Genomic DNA, 15,286 nt, shown 5'->3' with positions numbered 1-15,286 from the left:
TGGGAAGATTGGCCACGGCGCAACGGGGGTGGTGGTGGGGTGCTGCTAGGCCGGGATAGCGGGGCCCGGGGTGGACAGTACGCCCTGGTCCCTCTGCAAAGACGGCGAGGGGGGTGGTGGTGGTGGACTAACGTCACGTGACACTCGCTCGCTCACAAAAGGCGAGGCAAACGACGACGACGGCCGGGCCCCGTGACCATCACCACGCCGCTGCCTCACCGCTGCCCCGTGACCGTCCCCCCTGACCGCTGTCCCGTTACCGGGTGGAATTCGTGGCGAGCTTTGACCAAAACAAAATAATTCGTTTTTATTATTATTTGTTGTTGGGGGGGGGGGGGGGGAAGTAAATTTTGGAAAGTGAACGGGCGGGGAAATGAGAGTGGCACTCACGCTTCCTATCCAGTCAATCGCAAACGAAATTTCACGAGCCGACGACATCCGATATTGGCCCAGATATTAAAACAAAAAGGATGCGATGTATAATATATAGCCTGTCGTCACGAGTACATTTTCAAGCACCCGCGACGTGCCATTACCAACATTAGGCGTGTAATGATGCACATATTAATAAAAACGGAGCCCAACACTCACGGTACAATGCTTTGAATCGTGTGTGTATAAAATAATCTATTTAGTTAATTTCATATCTGTGGTAATGGAGTCACGGCAACGCCTCCAGCCAGCAAGGGGCACATGTAACAACAATGCAAACATGTTTGAAAAAAAATACATCTTAAATCAAAGCCAGATCTAACATCGTGACACTTCCACGAAATATCAAGACAGGCGAATCGTTAAGATGCCTAACATTGATGCCATCACAAATGTTGCGTTGTGCGTGTGGTTGACATTTTTATTATAAACCCGAAGGAGCGGTGTGCAATTATTTTTTTGGAATATCATTGGCTGTTGGGTGATGTAGGCTTCAACGTTTTCGTTTTTACTTAGTAGTTTTGGACCCGCAAGAAGCCTGATATACAACCTGGCGTTCTGGTGCCAGGTCTCAAAACCAGCGACTCGCAACAAACACGGCACTCTCCACGTCCCACCCGCCAAACGGCCCCACAGAACCACTACCCCCCCCACCCAGTCCGGGTCGCATTGGGGAAATTTAAATGTTAACAGTGAGGGAAAAAAGTATTTGATCCCCTGCTGATTTTGTACGTTTGCCCACTGACAAAGAAATGATTAGTTTATAATTTTAATGGTAGGTGTATTTGAACAGTGAGAGACAGAATAACAACAAAATCCAGAAAAACGCATGTCAAAAATGTTATGAATTGATTTGCATTTTAATGAGGGAAATAAGTATTTGACCCCTCTGCAAAACATTACTTATACTTGGTGGCAAAACCCTTGTTGGCAATCACAGAGGTCAGACGTTTCTTGTAGTTGGCCACCAGGTTTGCACACATCTCAGGAGGGATTTTGTCCCACTCCTCTTTGCAGATCTTCTCCAAGTCATTTAAGGTTTCGAGGCTGACGTTTGGCAACTCGAACCTTTAGCTCCCTCCACAGATTTTCTATGGGATTAAGGTCTGGCGACTGGCTAGGCCACTCCAGGACCTTAATGTGTTTCTTCTTGAGCCACTCCTTTGTTGCCTTGGCCGTGTGTTTTGGGTCATTGTCATAGTGGAATACCCATCCACGACCCATTTTCAATGCCCTGGCTGAGGAAGGAGGGTCCACCCAAGATTTGACGGTACATGGCCCCGTCCATCGTCCCTTTGATGCGGTGAAGTTGTCCTGTCCCCTTAGCAGAAAAACACCCCCAAAGCATGTTTCCACCTCCATGTTTGACGGTGGGGATGGTGTTCTTGGGGTCATGGGCAGCATTCCTCCTCCTCCAAACACGGCGAGTGAGTTGATGCCAAAGCACTCCATTTTGGTCTCATCTGACCACAACACTTTCACCCAGTTGTCCTCCGAATCATTCAGATGTTCATTGGCAAACTTCAGACGGGCATGTATACGTGCTTTCTTGAGCAGGGGGACCTTGCGGGCGCTGCAGGATTTCAGTCCTTCATGGCATAGTGTGTTGCCAATTGTTTTCTTGGTGACTATGGTCCCAGCTGCCTTGAGATCATTGACAAGATCCTCCCGTGTAATTCTGGGCTGATTCCTCACCGTTCTCATGATCATTGCAACTCCACGAGGTGAGATCTTGCATGGAGCCCCAGGGCGAGGGAGATTGACAGTTCTTTTGTGTTTCTTCCATTTGCGAATAATCGCACCAACTGTTGTCACCTTCTCACCAAGCTGCTTGGCAATGTTCTTGTAGTCCATTCCAGCCTTGTGTAGGTCTACAATCTTGTCCCTGACATCCTTGGATAGCTCTTTTGTGGTTCTTGGCCATTGTGGAGAGTTTGGAATCTGATTGATTGCTTCTGTGGACAGGTGCCTTTTATACAGGTAACAAGCCAAGATTAGGAGCACTCCCTCTAAGTGTGCTCCTAATCTCAGCTCGTTAGCTGTATAAAATATACCTGGGAGCCAGAAATCTTTCTGATTGAGAGGGGGTCAAATACTTATTTCCCTCATTAAAATGCAAATAAATTTATAACATTTGTGACATGCATTTTTCTGGATTTTTGTTGTTATTCTGTTTCTCACTGTTCAAATAAACCTACCATTAAAATTATAGACTGATCACTTCTTTGTCAGTGGGCAAACGTACAAAATCAGCAGGGGATCAAATACTTTTTTCCCTCACTGTAAGCAGGTATGCAATACGTCGAAAAAGCGTCATAAAAACGTACGGACCTCCCGCCCACCCCACCTGCCGTTAATATTAATCTGATTACGAAGCACGCAATATAAATTAAACACTTCTTTTTATTTCCAACAATGTTGGGGTTTTTACTTTTGCCGGATGTCAAAAAGATCAAGGGGGCATTTATATATTTTTTGTTAACGTAACAAATACCGACCAAGTGGAAATTACAAAACACCCAGGTAGAAGCAAAATAATTCGTGTGCAGAAAATAAATTAAGAGCAAGCGTCGTTTCAAAGTTGAAATTCTCGTCGTACAAAGCCACCAGGAACGAATGTTGAAGCTTTATGGTCAACTTGAGGTCCATCCCATACGCACGCGCAGATACATTTGGTCGCATGCGTGTCGCAAATAAAAAAAAATACCCTTTCAAATGTGACTTCCAAGACTACGGCTGATCCATAATCCCATAGGATTAAAGTGGGACTAATAAAAATGATCAGAGATGGTTTGTGCAAAAAATACCTATCAATCATGAAAAATGGTTCGTCCCCACCCTTCCACATTGAACGATAATGTTATTCAAAGTTAATCCCAAACACTCGCATTGGCAGCTATGATGAGGCCACAACTGTTGGCTATTGTAGGCAGCATATTGCATTGTTTCTGGGATAGGTGGGGTGGCCGACGGGGTTGTTGGGAGAGGTGGTTCAATTGTCATTCGTCATTATAAACACAACGGGAATCACACATCACACGGGGGGAAACCAAGCAAGCTGTGGTGAATGTTGAGCCATGGTGCTCTTGCGCAACTCAAAAACAAAGATCCCACACGAGGGGGTTGGGTGGCCAACACCACGCCCGACCGCGTTCGTCTCCCCAGTGGCGATGTTTTTACACACCGCACCAGGTACTCCTGAGGCCGAGTCGACCTAGGGGAGGCCCAGGATCGGTTCAGATAATTGTCACCGGTGTTGGCCGTGAGCGGGAATCGAACTCTGGCCGCCGGGTTCGTAGCGCTAACCACGACACCACCGCGTAACACACACACACACGCGCACAAACAAACGAAATCATAACTGCGCCGCACGTGAAGACGCGCAACCGTAGCCCTTATAACAACAGGAGGTACTGCTTAAAATGGAAATCAAACATTCAAAAGGCAACCGAAACCAACAGAGCTGCATTGCAAAAGAACGTTCGCCCCCCACCCCCCCCCCCCCCATCCATCTAACATTGCCACCCCCGCCTCCGGCTGTCAGCCCTGATGACACGCAGAGAGATTATTGCAGTGGGCCCCAACTCTCTACCAACGTAGAGGGTCGCGAGGGCAATGCAAGGGAGCACCGGAGCCGCGAGCGAGTGCGGCACGATTTGCATCAACTGCTCTCGACGTGAGGTCGAGTCGGCCTCGGTTGGGGACCCGTTCATCTCGCCGGAAGGTGGATCACAAAAAAAAAAAATCGCTCGTCAGCCCCGACATTAAATGCAACGTCAGCACGAGGAAAGTAAAAAAAATGGTTCCTTTGGGGGAACGGGCGGGGGGGGGGGGGGGTAAAACAGAAAGTTTATTTTATTAACATTATTTTTTTTTAACATGGATGTTTGTTTAAAAAAAAAAAACAAATCCACGGACGAGTAAACCCTCGCTGGGAGGGGACGAGCAGAAGCGATTGCAACTTTGACCGTTGAGACCACGAAAGCAAATCTTCATGATTCCGCAGAAGAAAAAAAACCCCCCAAAAACCACGTAGGACATTTTCTTTTCTCATTTCAATAACAGAGCCCCCGATGATACATTTGGACGAATCAACATTTGGTACATTAAAGCATTCAGAGACGAGGCGGGGGGGGGGGGGGGGGGGGAGGGGGGGATTGAAAACCACGGGAATAAATTGACCGCGTCCCTGACGCAGGGCAGACCCCCCCCCCCCCCCCCCCCCCCCCCCCGAGCGAGCGAGCGAGAGCACGAGCGGTGTTCCTTACTCGGCACCGTGACGGTGAGTGAGCTGCATGGACGAACGAGATCGTCGTTCATGAGCGAGCGTCCGGGTTCACGGGAGGGCGGCGCATGGGGAAGGGTGGAGGAGCCCGTGCGGAAATTCCGCTCGAAGTGGTCGCGGTCGGAGAGCGAGGGGAGTTGTGGGGGGGGGGGCTTCAGCCCCACGGCGGACGCAGTGGGAGGGAAGGGCGCTCGATTCCATGTCGGCGTCTCGCAGCCGCGGTTAGGAGACGTCCGAACTGCTCCACGACTGCTTCTCAAATGTAAAGGATGGGACAGCCGCACCCCTCTGCACTTTTCGTCTTTTCCCCAGTAAACTTTGTACATGGTATGCACGTGTGAGTGTGGATGTGTGCGCGCGCGTGCAAATCAGGCACGTGCCCAGAGTGATAACCTATTTAAGGCCAGCACGTTACAAAAAGAGGGGATAGGTAGAGGGAGGGTTATGGTGGGGCCAAATCATAACAGGGGAGCGGTAGTATAGCGGTTAGCGCGTTGCGCTACCAACCCGGCAACCAGAGTTTGATTCCCACCAACAGCCAACACCAACCAGCAACGATTATCTGAACTGGTCACGGGTCTCCCCTAGGTAGACTGCCTCAAATGAGTACCTGGTGTGGTTTGTAAACATCTCTAAGAGGAAGACATAGGCGCGGCCGGGCGTGGTGCTGGCCGCCCACCCCCTCGTGTGCCGTGCCGGCCTTCATAGTTGCTTGCCTAACACTTGCCCCGCCAGTCTGTTAAGGCTATGGGGGGGGGGGGGGGTGTTTGTATCAGGCACGTGCTGCGAGCGATAACCTATCAAGGCCAGCGCGTCGCACAAGAGGGGATAGATTGGGCGGGGGGCACGGTGGGGCCAAATCACGAACAGGTGGTCATTTTAGGTCGAGTTGACCTAGGCGAGGAGGTCTGGACCAGGTTCACAAAAGCCACCCGTCACCTCAAGGTAAGCGGGCTCTCTCGTCTTGTGACGAACGCGTGCACTCGGAGCAGTCAAAACGGTTTGGGAAGGAGCGCCAACGGACTTGCGTGGACAGTCAACAACGGGTAAACCGAACATCATTGCATTGAATCTATTATCACACGTGATCAGCACATGGGACTGAGGTGGGGGGTGGGGGGGGATAGATTCATTAACAAGTCAAGCGTTGGGTTCGTACCACGTCAGAGCATTTAGACTGTCCCCGAGCCGCGCGCCATTCCTAGAGGCATGTGCAGGGCCCGCCACCGCCCCCACCTCCTCCCTCCCTCTTCCATGCACTGGCCACGTGGGGCTTGGCCAAGTCGGTCAGTATACAACACAAACTCTTTCTCACGCGCCGAGCACGGACGGAGCACACACGCTCGAGGTGGAGGCTCGAGCGTGCTCGGTGGGGGGGGGGGGGGTCTCGCCCACAGCCTCACTGCCAGATTTAGGCGACGCGGCTCAACACGGGGTGGGGGGAATCGGCACGAGCAGTTTAATGGGGCCGGTGGGGGGGGGGGGTGGGGTGGGTGAATTGGTGACGTATAAGAGGAAACGATCGGAATGCGTTTGATTATCCAATTAAATAAACAGAACACGAAAAAAATCACGATGAATTGGCAACAAACACGCCAAAACAACTATATATCATTTTAAAATTTGCTTCTCTTCACAGTACATTATGTCCTACAAGCGTTGTGTGTGAAAAACCGTCTGGTGAGATAGGAAGAAGACGTTTGCTCCGCTTAGTGTCTGTTTTAAACCTCAGGATGGACGCGTCCGGTCGTCCCAGGTGCCGGAGAATATTTCGGGAAAATGCCAATCCGGAAGGATGAGAGGGGAGGGGTAAGGGAGGCTGGCCTGGGATGGACGGACGAACGGGAGGGAGAATGGGCGGGGGCGGTGTGAGGTGTGGGCAGGTGAGCCGGTGGGGCGTGTGGCCAAACCAGCAAGCGGGCAGGATCACGACACCCAGGGGGGGCATGGGAAGGCAACACACCTCTCTCCTCACAGACCTCAACGACTCACCAAGTCGCCTCAACTAAAATCCCCCTCCCTCCGTCCGTCTCTCCCTTGGTGTGGCGGGGGGGGGGGGGGGGGGTGCGTGGCGGGACGCGCTCACTCCATCTTGAGGCTTCTCCTCTGCGGCCTGAGGTAGGCGTCGTAGAAGAAGTGGCAGAAGAGTAGCAGGTAGCTGAAGTACATGAGCGAGGACCACACGATGTTCTCCACGTAGGAGGAGCACTGGCCCTGGCGCATCCAGCGGTAGACGAGCACGTTGACGAAGCAGCCGAGCACCATCTGCCCGATCTGCGTGGTCGTGATGAGCATGGCGAGCAGGCGCGGCACTCGCATGCCGGCGGCGCGCATCGCGTAGTACGAGTACATGACGGCGTGCACCCCGTAGTTGACCGTCATGAACCAGCCGCCGCCGGCCACCATGTCCTTGTAGGAGTACCAGGAGTAGAGCAGCACCGTCACGTGGTGGTACCAGTGCAGGAAGATCAGCTTCTGCTTGCGCAGCACGATGAAGATGGTGTCTCCTGCGTGCGCGCGCCAGGGAATGTGGGGGGTGGGGGGAGGATGGAGGGAGGGGGGGGGTAAGGGGGAGGCGTTGAGTTGGGGAGAATGTAGGAAGAGGTTGACGTTGAAGGAGTGAAGCGTTGGGATGCACGGGGTGGGAGATGGAGAGGGACGGTGAGACAGGGAGAGGAATGTACACAACGAGACGGGGGGGGGGGATAGAAAGATAAATTCAGGTAGCGAGGCAGGCAAACCAGATGCGAGGTTCAAGGAGCAGATGATCAGATGGGCAGAGAGATGGAGAGAAAGAGGCAGAGGTGCAAAGAATTAAAAATAAACGGACGTTGAGAGCGATCGAATGAAGGTACAGAACAGAGGCAGCAGTGATAATGTAACAACCAAAGCTGGTAAATATATTAAACCAAATAAATACAATATTAGTCTTTACTCTTTGGTTTTTTCGGTAAAGTCACGTAGAAATAATAAAAAATAAAATTATAATAGCACGCTATTATATAATTTTATTTTTATTTATTTTTATATAATAGCATGCTATTATATAATTTTATTTTTTATTATTTCTACGTGAATTTACCGAAAAAAAACAAAGAGTAATTCTTGCAGTCACGAAAGCGCCTAATCAAGTACAATATTAGTCCCATTATATCAGGCCCCACTTAGTTGCTGTTATAAATGCAATGCAGGATTCGCATGCACTGTGCCAACGTGTGCCAACGCACAGGATGTACTGTTATGTTTGACAAATTCATCAGCTTCTTCACCCACGGTGCATTGCAATGCGTGCACAGCATGCACGAGCTGGGAAATTTAATAACCCAAGGACAGAAAAAACTAAATATCCCTTTCATGTAAATTTCGAACCTCGTACACAACTGAATCACGTGGGATTACTTTGTTTAATTCCTAGACGGCGTGCGTAAGGATGTCGCATCGGCGGCTGAAGGGTGTAAAAAAATATATATTACATTTGGTTAAATAAATAAAAATGTAATCGCCAGGACGGCTCACGAGCCTCTGCGCAGCCGCGACAGACGACTTCGTGGCCAGACGCCGAGCAAAAACATTTTAAACTAATTATTTTACCAAGTATGGCCCACTGAGCTTCATAGCTTTTTTTTTCAGAAGCGATCTGGCCACGAATGATAGCCCAAATAAGTGGCTTATCGTGTGAAAACAGCCAAACACTCTTAAACGTATGTGGATTCTCAATGTGGGAGGGAAATACCGGAGGACCCGGGAAAAAAAAGCCACACGACCACGGGGAGAGAGACACGCAAACTCCAAATATAAAGGCGTCAAGGGGTCGGGATCGAATGACACCGCTTTGTAACGGTTGCATATTTGATCGCGCTGGTGGGCCAGGAGGGGGGGGGGGGGGGAATCCCGCCTTTGCCAGGGTTGTTGGCTTCGTGCCCTCGGCTACCCCCCCTGTACACACGCTCCTGGCAGCCAAGCGCTGGCGCGTGATACACGGCAGTCGGGAGGACAAGGGCAGGCCTGCGTACGAGGCAGTTTTACAAAATTGCCGCTCCAGCCCAGCTTCGTACGAGCGGAGGGCAAACAAAAAAAACGGCACGAGCTTGACAGCGCCGAGGCTCGTGCAGAGTTGGCTGCCAACACCGTTGCGTTGCATTTTTTTTTCTGCTCGTTTATCTTCCATCCCCCCCCCTGCACCCTGCGGTGGTGGGGTCCTTTTTGTTTTCTCAACGTTATGTTCCAGTAGCCGTGCTTCCCGTGTCGTGCCGTGAAATGGAACCTCTCGCGGTGGGCAGGCGCTCTGCGTCAGCCTACCGCGTAACCCACTCTTGACTTCACACAGCCAGGGGTTTTAGCCTACAAGCGCGATGGCGAGATGTTGACTACCTCGCCTGGTATACAGGGGGTCGTGGGCTCGATCCCGACCCTGACGCCAGCTGTATATTTTGGAGTTTGCGTGTTCTCTCTCTCCCCCGTGGTCGTGTGGATTTTTCTCCGTGTCCTCTGGTGTTTCCTTCCACATTTAGAAGCATACATTTAGAGTATTTGGCTGCTATAAATTCCCACGTGATAAGCCACTTCATTGAGCTATCATTTGTGGCTAGGTCGCTTCTGAAAAAGAGCTAAAAAATCTCAGTGGGCCTCACCTGGTAAGATAAAAAATAGTTTACAGTTTAGTTTAAATCACCATGAATGCGCACGAGTTATCATACGATCTCGGAAGGTGAGGAGGGAATGGAGTGACCACAGGTGCGTAACCAGGTGTTGAAGGTTTTGTGACTGCAAGGGGCCAGGATTGAGTCCGCCTGTGGATTGAATTGACCTGTGCGTAGCTTTGAGTGTGATCCCCCCGTATGTATTTTCTCCAGGTACTGCAGCTCGCTCCCACATGCCAGACACTCGTAAATAATACTGGCTACAAATTGTAACACAGGGCTCTTGAAAGAGGGCTTCTTGGGTAAATAATAAGTATATTATTATTATTGCCATAGGCAATGCATTCAACCATAACGGTAAACAAATTAAATAGCAACCCACGAATGGAATTGTGACCACGAAATCGTCACAATTCAACAAACCACGTAATAGGCGAATCACTAAATGTCTACCAAACATGGCCATGACGTGACGGCGGTAATTTATTTGTGTGGTCGTCCCCCTTCAGTGCCACTCCCTTCCTTTACCTGCGAGCACGTGACGCAAAAGGTCAGCCCGGTTCCCAGGCCCCAGGGCTTACCTAGCTCGGGGGCCTTGCTCAGCACGAAAGCGTAGGCCCAGAACTTGCTGACGGGCCCGTTGTAGAAGCTCTGGTCGCACACAGACTGCTGCAGGCCGTTGGTGGAGAGGATGTACCACATGTACGCGCCGGTTCGCACGGCGCCGATGATGCTGCAGGGGAAAAGCGCGCGGAGAGAGGGAACAAACCAGTCAGCGTTGGCAAAATCTTGCACACACGTGACCAGGGGGATAAAAACGCATTATTAAAAAAACCGATTACATTTATTCAAGCTTACAGTTCTCCACACGTCAAAAATGTGCAAATAGGAATATACGAGTTATGGATTCTGCAAATGTATATACTTTTCGGACAATAGACCAAATAAAAATCGGCACAAATGAGACGCAACCGACAATTTAAAAAAATGCAATTAAAGCAAAGAGGTAAAAAAAAAGACGGATTTTCAAGTCGAATCCCGGCCCATCCATATACTGGCGGGGGGGGGGGATCGTTACATGCCTGCTGCTGCTGCGCACCCTATCAGCACTAACGAGCAAAGGAGTTATTTTTACCGACACTCGGACCAAGGATGGATTTTTTTTATTTTACAACCATTGACCCCTGTTTTTTTTTTTAAACCGACACCTTGCTTTTCTGTTAGAGGGGCAGTTATCGTGAGATGATTAAATCGATTTCCAATTTGGTCACAACGGAATAATGGACATCCTGAAAACCACCCAAAATCAAGATAATCACAGGGTAAGCAACAACAGCTTACTAAATTATCCCTGTTTGTGTCGCCTTTGACGGAGAGACACATGAAAAATAATTCCAAGAACTCGACAGTGAAGAAAGCTATAAGAAACACGCAACTTGAATATTTGCCCTCGTTTTTCAATCCGGTGAGGGGATGAGGGCCTTTTCCAACGCCGCTGTTGGTCACGAGGTTTTGGTCGTCAATACCTCGGCGTACTGCCGAGCGTGGATTGGCAAAGGAGGGGGCCGGGTCCAAGGTAGGTTCAGATATCATTCGCAGGTGACGCTAGCCATGACCAGGGAGATTGAACTCTGCTCGATTGGGTTATAGCGCAGTACCCACAAAGCCACACAATTATGTCTAAAATGTAAATTTGTTTTTCTCCATTGTAATCGTTGATCAATCAATTGGCTCTTAGCTGATTTTAAACTGACGTAGTGTATTGAAGGTTCAAAGTTGATTTCGAAACATTTTATGGACCAAGTCACTGACGGGACTTGAAAAAAGAAGTTGCACAAGTCATGGCAATAAAGACAAGAATAACTATGTCAACAACTTTGATCTTAAACACACAAAGGCGTGCTCACCGACAGCAGGAAGGGAACAGACTCTCATCACGCCTTCCATGCATACAGTGAGGGAAAAAAGTATTTGATCCCCTGCTGATTTTGTACGTTAGCCCACTGACAAAGAAATGACCAGTCTATAATTTTAATGGTAGGTTTATTTGAACAGTGAGAGACAGAATAACAACAACAAAATCCAGAAAAAGCATGCCAAGTGTTATAAATTGATTTGAATTTTAATGAGGGAAATAAGTATTTGACCCCTCTGCAAAACATGACTTAGTACTTGGTGGCAAAACCCTTGTTGGCAATCACAGAGGTCAGACGTTTCTTGTAATTGGCCACCAGGTTTGCACACATCTCAGGAGGGATTTTGTCCCACTCCTCTTTGCAGATCTTCTCCAAGTCATTAAGGTTTCGAGGCTGACGTTTGGCAACTCGAACCTTCAGCTCCCTCCACAGATTTTCTATGGGATTAAGGTCTGGAGACTGGCTAGGCCACTCCAGGACCTTAATGTGCTTCTTCTTGAGCCACTCCTTTGTTGCCTTGGCCGTGTGTTTTGGGTCATTGTCATGCTGGAATACCCATCCACGACCCATTTTCAATGCCCTGGCTGAGGGAAGGAGGTTTTCAACCAAGATTTGACGGTACATGGCCCCGTCCATCGTCCCTTTGATGCGGTGAAGTTGTCCTGTCCCCTTAGCAGAAAACACCCCCCCAAAGCATAATGTTTCCACCTCCATGTTTGACGGTGGGGATGGTGTTCTTGGGGTCATAGGCAGCATTCCTCTTCCTTCAAATACGGCGAGTTGAGTTGATGCCAAAGAGCTCCAGGATTTCAGTCCTTCACGGCATAGTGTGTTACCAATTGTTTTCTTGGTGACTATGGTCCCAGCTGCCTTGAGATCATTGACAAGATCCTCCCGTGTAGTTCTGGGCTGATTCCTCGCCGTTCTCATGATCATTGCAACTCCACAAGGTGAGATCTTGCATGGAGCCCCAGGCCGAGGGAGATTGACAGTTCTTTTGTGTTTCTTCCATTTGCGAATAATCGCACCAACTGCTGTCACCTTCTCACCAAGCTGCTTGGCAATGGTCTTGTAGCCCATTATTCCAGTCTTGTGTAGGTCTACAATCTTGTCCCTGATCCTTGGAGAGCTCTTTGGTTTTAGCCATGGTGGAGAGTTTGGAATCTGATTGATTGCTTCTGTGGACAGGTGTCTTTTATACAGGTAACAAGCTGAAATTAGGAGCACTCCCTTTAAGAGTGTGCTCCTAATCTCAGCTCGTTACCTGTATAAAAGACACCTGGGAGCCAGAAATCTCTGATTGAGAGGGGGTCAAATACTTATTTCCCTCATTAAAATGCAAATCAATTTATAACAGTGAGAATATTATTGTGTTATTTTATTTTATCAATTTATTATTTTATTCTCATTCTACGTGACTTTACCGAAAGAACCAAAGAAGACAATTTAGAACACTTTTGACATGCGTTTTTCTGAATTTTTTTGTTATTCTGTCTCTCACTGTTCAAATAAACCTACCATTAAAATTATAGACTTATCATTTATTTGTCAGTGGGCAAACATACAAAATCAGCAGGGGATCAAATACTTTTTTTCCCCTCACTGTACATAGCCCTGGGACCACGACATTGCACGTAACACACAGCTTCACAGCACCACGTCGCAGTGAAAACTGAGAAGCTAGCAACGTCGCAGCAAGAGACACAGGATCAAGTGCTGCCTCTGCTGAACATTCCTTTCAATATTTACACTGCGCGACAGAGCCGCACAGCTCCCGAGCTTTGCCCACTCGCGCCAGCATTCCCTTCAATACGCAGCAAAGGCAGTGGCTGTTGCCGAATTATTTGTGTTTCTGGGCGATCTGGATTCCTCCCGTAAGGCAAAATACTCACGAATTAAGTCGCCAAATATTCCAATGCAGGGCCCTCCTGAAAAAAAAAGTCTTGAGAATTGGTGACATTTTAATTTTTGTATTAGGCCATGGTCTTTCCTTACATCACTTTAAAATGCAGTGCCCTGAAAACACTGGAGGAATTAAAGCCATTGCACATCCTTTAATGATATTCTGGCTTTTTCAAGTTCTCTCTGCTATGAAGACGAGACAATGACCCACAAGATACCTGGATAAATAGTGTTATATTGAGTTTTCTGCTGGCTAAAGTTCCCATCTCATCCAATCAGACTCCCCCGCCCCAACCTCCACTTCATATGACACTCTCTTCTCTTCCGCTATAACTGGGGACAGCAGCTCCGTCGAAAGAAGAGGCACAGCAGAGTAGAGGTCGCACGGAGAACGAGAGTCCATGCAGCCGACCCCGACGCAGTAACGGATCGTTTGGTGTCGAAGACGAACAACTCTGCGTATCTCGTGAGAACTCGCAAGCGATCAGTCCCGCCATTCAACGTTTTTGTCCTCTCTCTGGGTTGGGTCACACCCTCCCAAAACAAAAAATGCATTTTGGAGTAGGGCAGGGTGGGGGATTTCTTTTGTAGATATTTGGCCTATTGCTCATCCTTTTGGTTCTCGAGATACAACACGTGCCACGTGATGGTCGTGTTTCGCTAGAACCGACAGCAGCGTGATGACGGTGACGACGACAGAGGATCGATGGGTGAGGGCCTCCCCTCCCCCGCCCTTCAGTGTCTCCCCCTGACACCGGCCTTCTCACCTGAACAGCGCCAAGCTCAAGGACCACAGCATGAGCGGCTTCCGGAGCTCAAACTTGGGCCGCTGCTTCATGGCATGCTGCCCCCAGAAGATGAGCACCAGGTACGCGATGGAGAAGAGGAAAGCCTTCCGCCTGTGGTCAGGAAGGGAGGGAGAGGGGAAAGAGAGAGAGGAACACAAGTGCACCAGCTCGGGTCAGCGGTTGGGAAACCATTGTGCGCGCGTTCCATTCGCGACGCAAGAACCGTTACAAAAAACTCATCCCAAAACAGGGGTTTCTAGGTCAATGCTTTCATAGAGACAATCTCAATCCACCAATGGATGCAGAGAGCTTTCTGACTCACCTCCACTGGACATGTGAAAAAAAAAGAGCTTCATAGCTCATCGGAATCCTCCTGCAGTCAAAATAAATATTCTCTTTGTGATGCCTCGTCGGTCATGAGGATGATTTTTTTTCACCATACTTCACCGCGCTGGTCACAGCAGGCTACTCAAAAGGGTGGTGGGCGGAAGGGGTCGAACATCTTCCACGGTTGAGAAATGTTTAGTAACCTCGCCTGGTACGCCCGAGGTCGTGGGTTTGATCCCGACCCTTACGCCGGCTGCTGTATATTTGGAGTTAGCGCATCTCTCTCCGTGGTCACAGAGTTTTCTCCGGGTACTCAGTTTTTTTTCCCCTCGACATTTAGAAAAATGCGTTTAAGAGTATTTGGCTGCTATAAATTTTCACGGGATAAGCCACTTCGTTGGAAGCAATCATTTGTGGCCAGGTCGCTTCTTTTTTTTAAAAAAAGAGCCAAGATCTCAGTGGGGGCTTACCGGGTAAAATGAAAACGGTTTTAGTTTTGAATGTCACTTTTTCCACCGATATCAGCCTTGGCCAGGAATCCACCTTGGGGTTACCAGGGTTCATACCCACAGGGTTCGAAACCACAGATTATACCTCCCTGCGATGACATGTGACCTACCATGTGTAGCTTAGTTGGGGACTCTAAACTCACTGTGCACCAAATGCATTTATTTACAAAATATGAAAGGGATATACATGTCTTCTGCCATCAAGTAGGTTATGTTTTATTGGAACAACGCACACGTTTATATACATCCTATCAATTGACTGCAACTCAGTTAATCAAATCAAGTAAATTATAACCTGGTAATAGCAAGCTGAGGCAAGCGCTGGTAATAATAATGCCATTTAATAGCCAGAAGAAGGTTGGGAGGTAATTGGAAGACTCTTTAGGAAGGCCCTGCATGCAAATATTTATCAAATTGCTCAGGGGTGTTTTGTGTGTGTATTTAACCATAAAACCCGGAGAAAACCCAAGCACTGTATAGCAAGAGA

General features: G+C 48.8%; 1 protein-coding gene across 1 annotated transcript in view; it reads right to left on the bottom strand.

Annotated features, from left to right (window-relative positions):
• Positions 1-2,817: 2,817 nt before the first annotated feature.
• The window catches only part of LOC116940299 (very long chain fatty acid elongase 6-like), a 41,072-nt gene continuing 28,603 nt past the window's right edge, over positions 2,818-15,286 (bottom strand). Inside the window, exons 2-4 of the mRNA XM_032949931.2 lie at positions 13,943-14,074; positions 9,939-10,090; positions 2,818-7,224 (exon numbers count right to left, since the gene is read on the bottom strand). Coding sequence (XP_032805822.1) covers positions 6,800-7,224; positions 9,939-10,090; positions 13,943-14,074 — 709 coding nt within the window. The 3' untranslated portion in view covers positions 2,818-6,799. The remainder of the gene's footprint in view (positions 7,225-9,938; positions 10,091-13,942; positions 14,075-15,286) is intronic.

Source organism: Petromyzon marinus, chromosome 8, assembly GCF_048934315.1.
Source record: "Petromyzon marinus isolate PM22_M1 ecotype Great Lakes invasive population chromosome 8, UKy_Petmar_22M1.pri1.0, whole genome shotgun sequence".
In the NCBI taxonomy this organism is placed as follows: Eukaryota; Metazoa; Chordata; class Hyperoartia; order Petromyzontiformes; family Petromyzontidae; genus Petromyzon; species Petromyzon marinus.
This window is presented reverse-complemented; position numbering and strand designations above follow the sequence as displayed.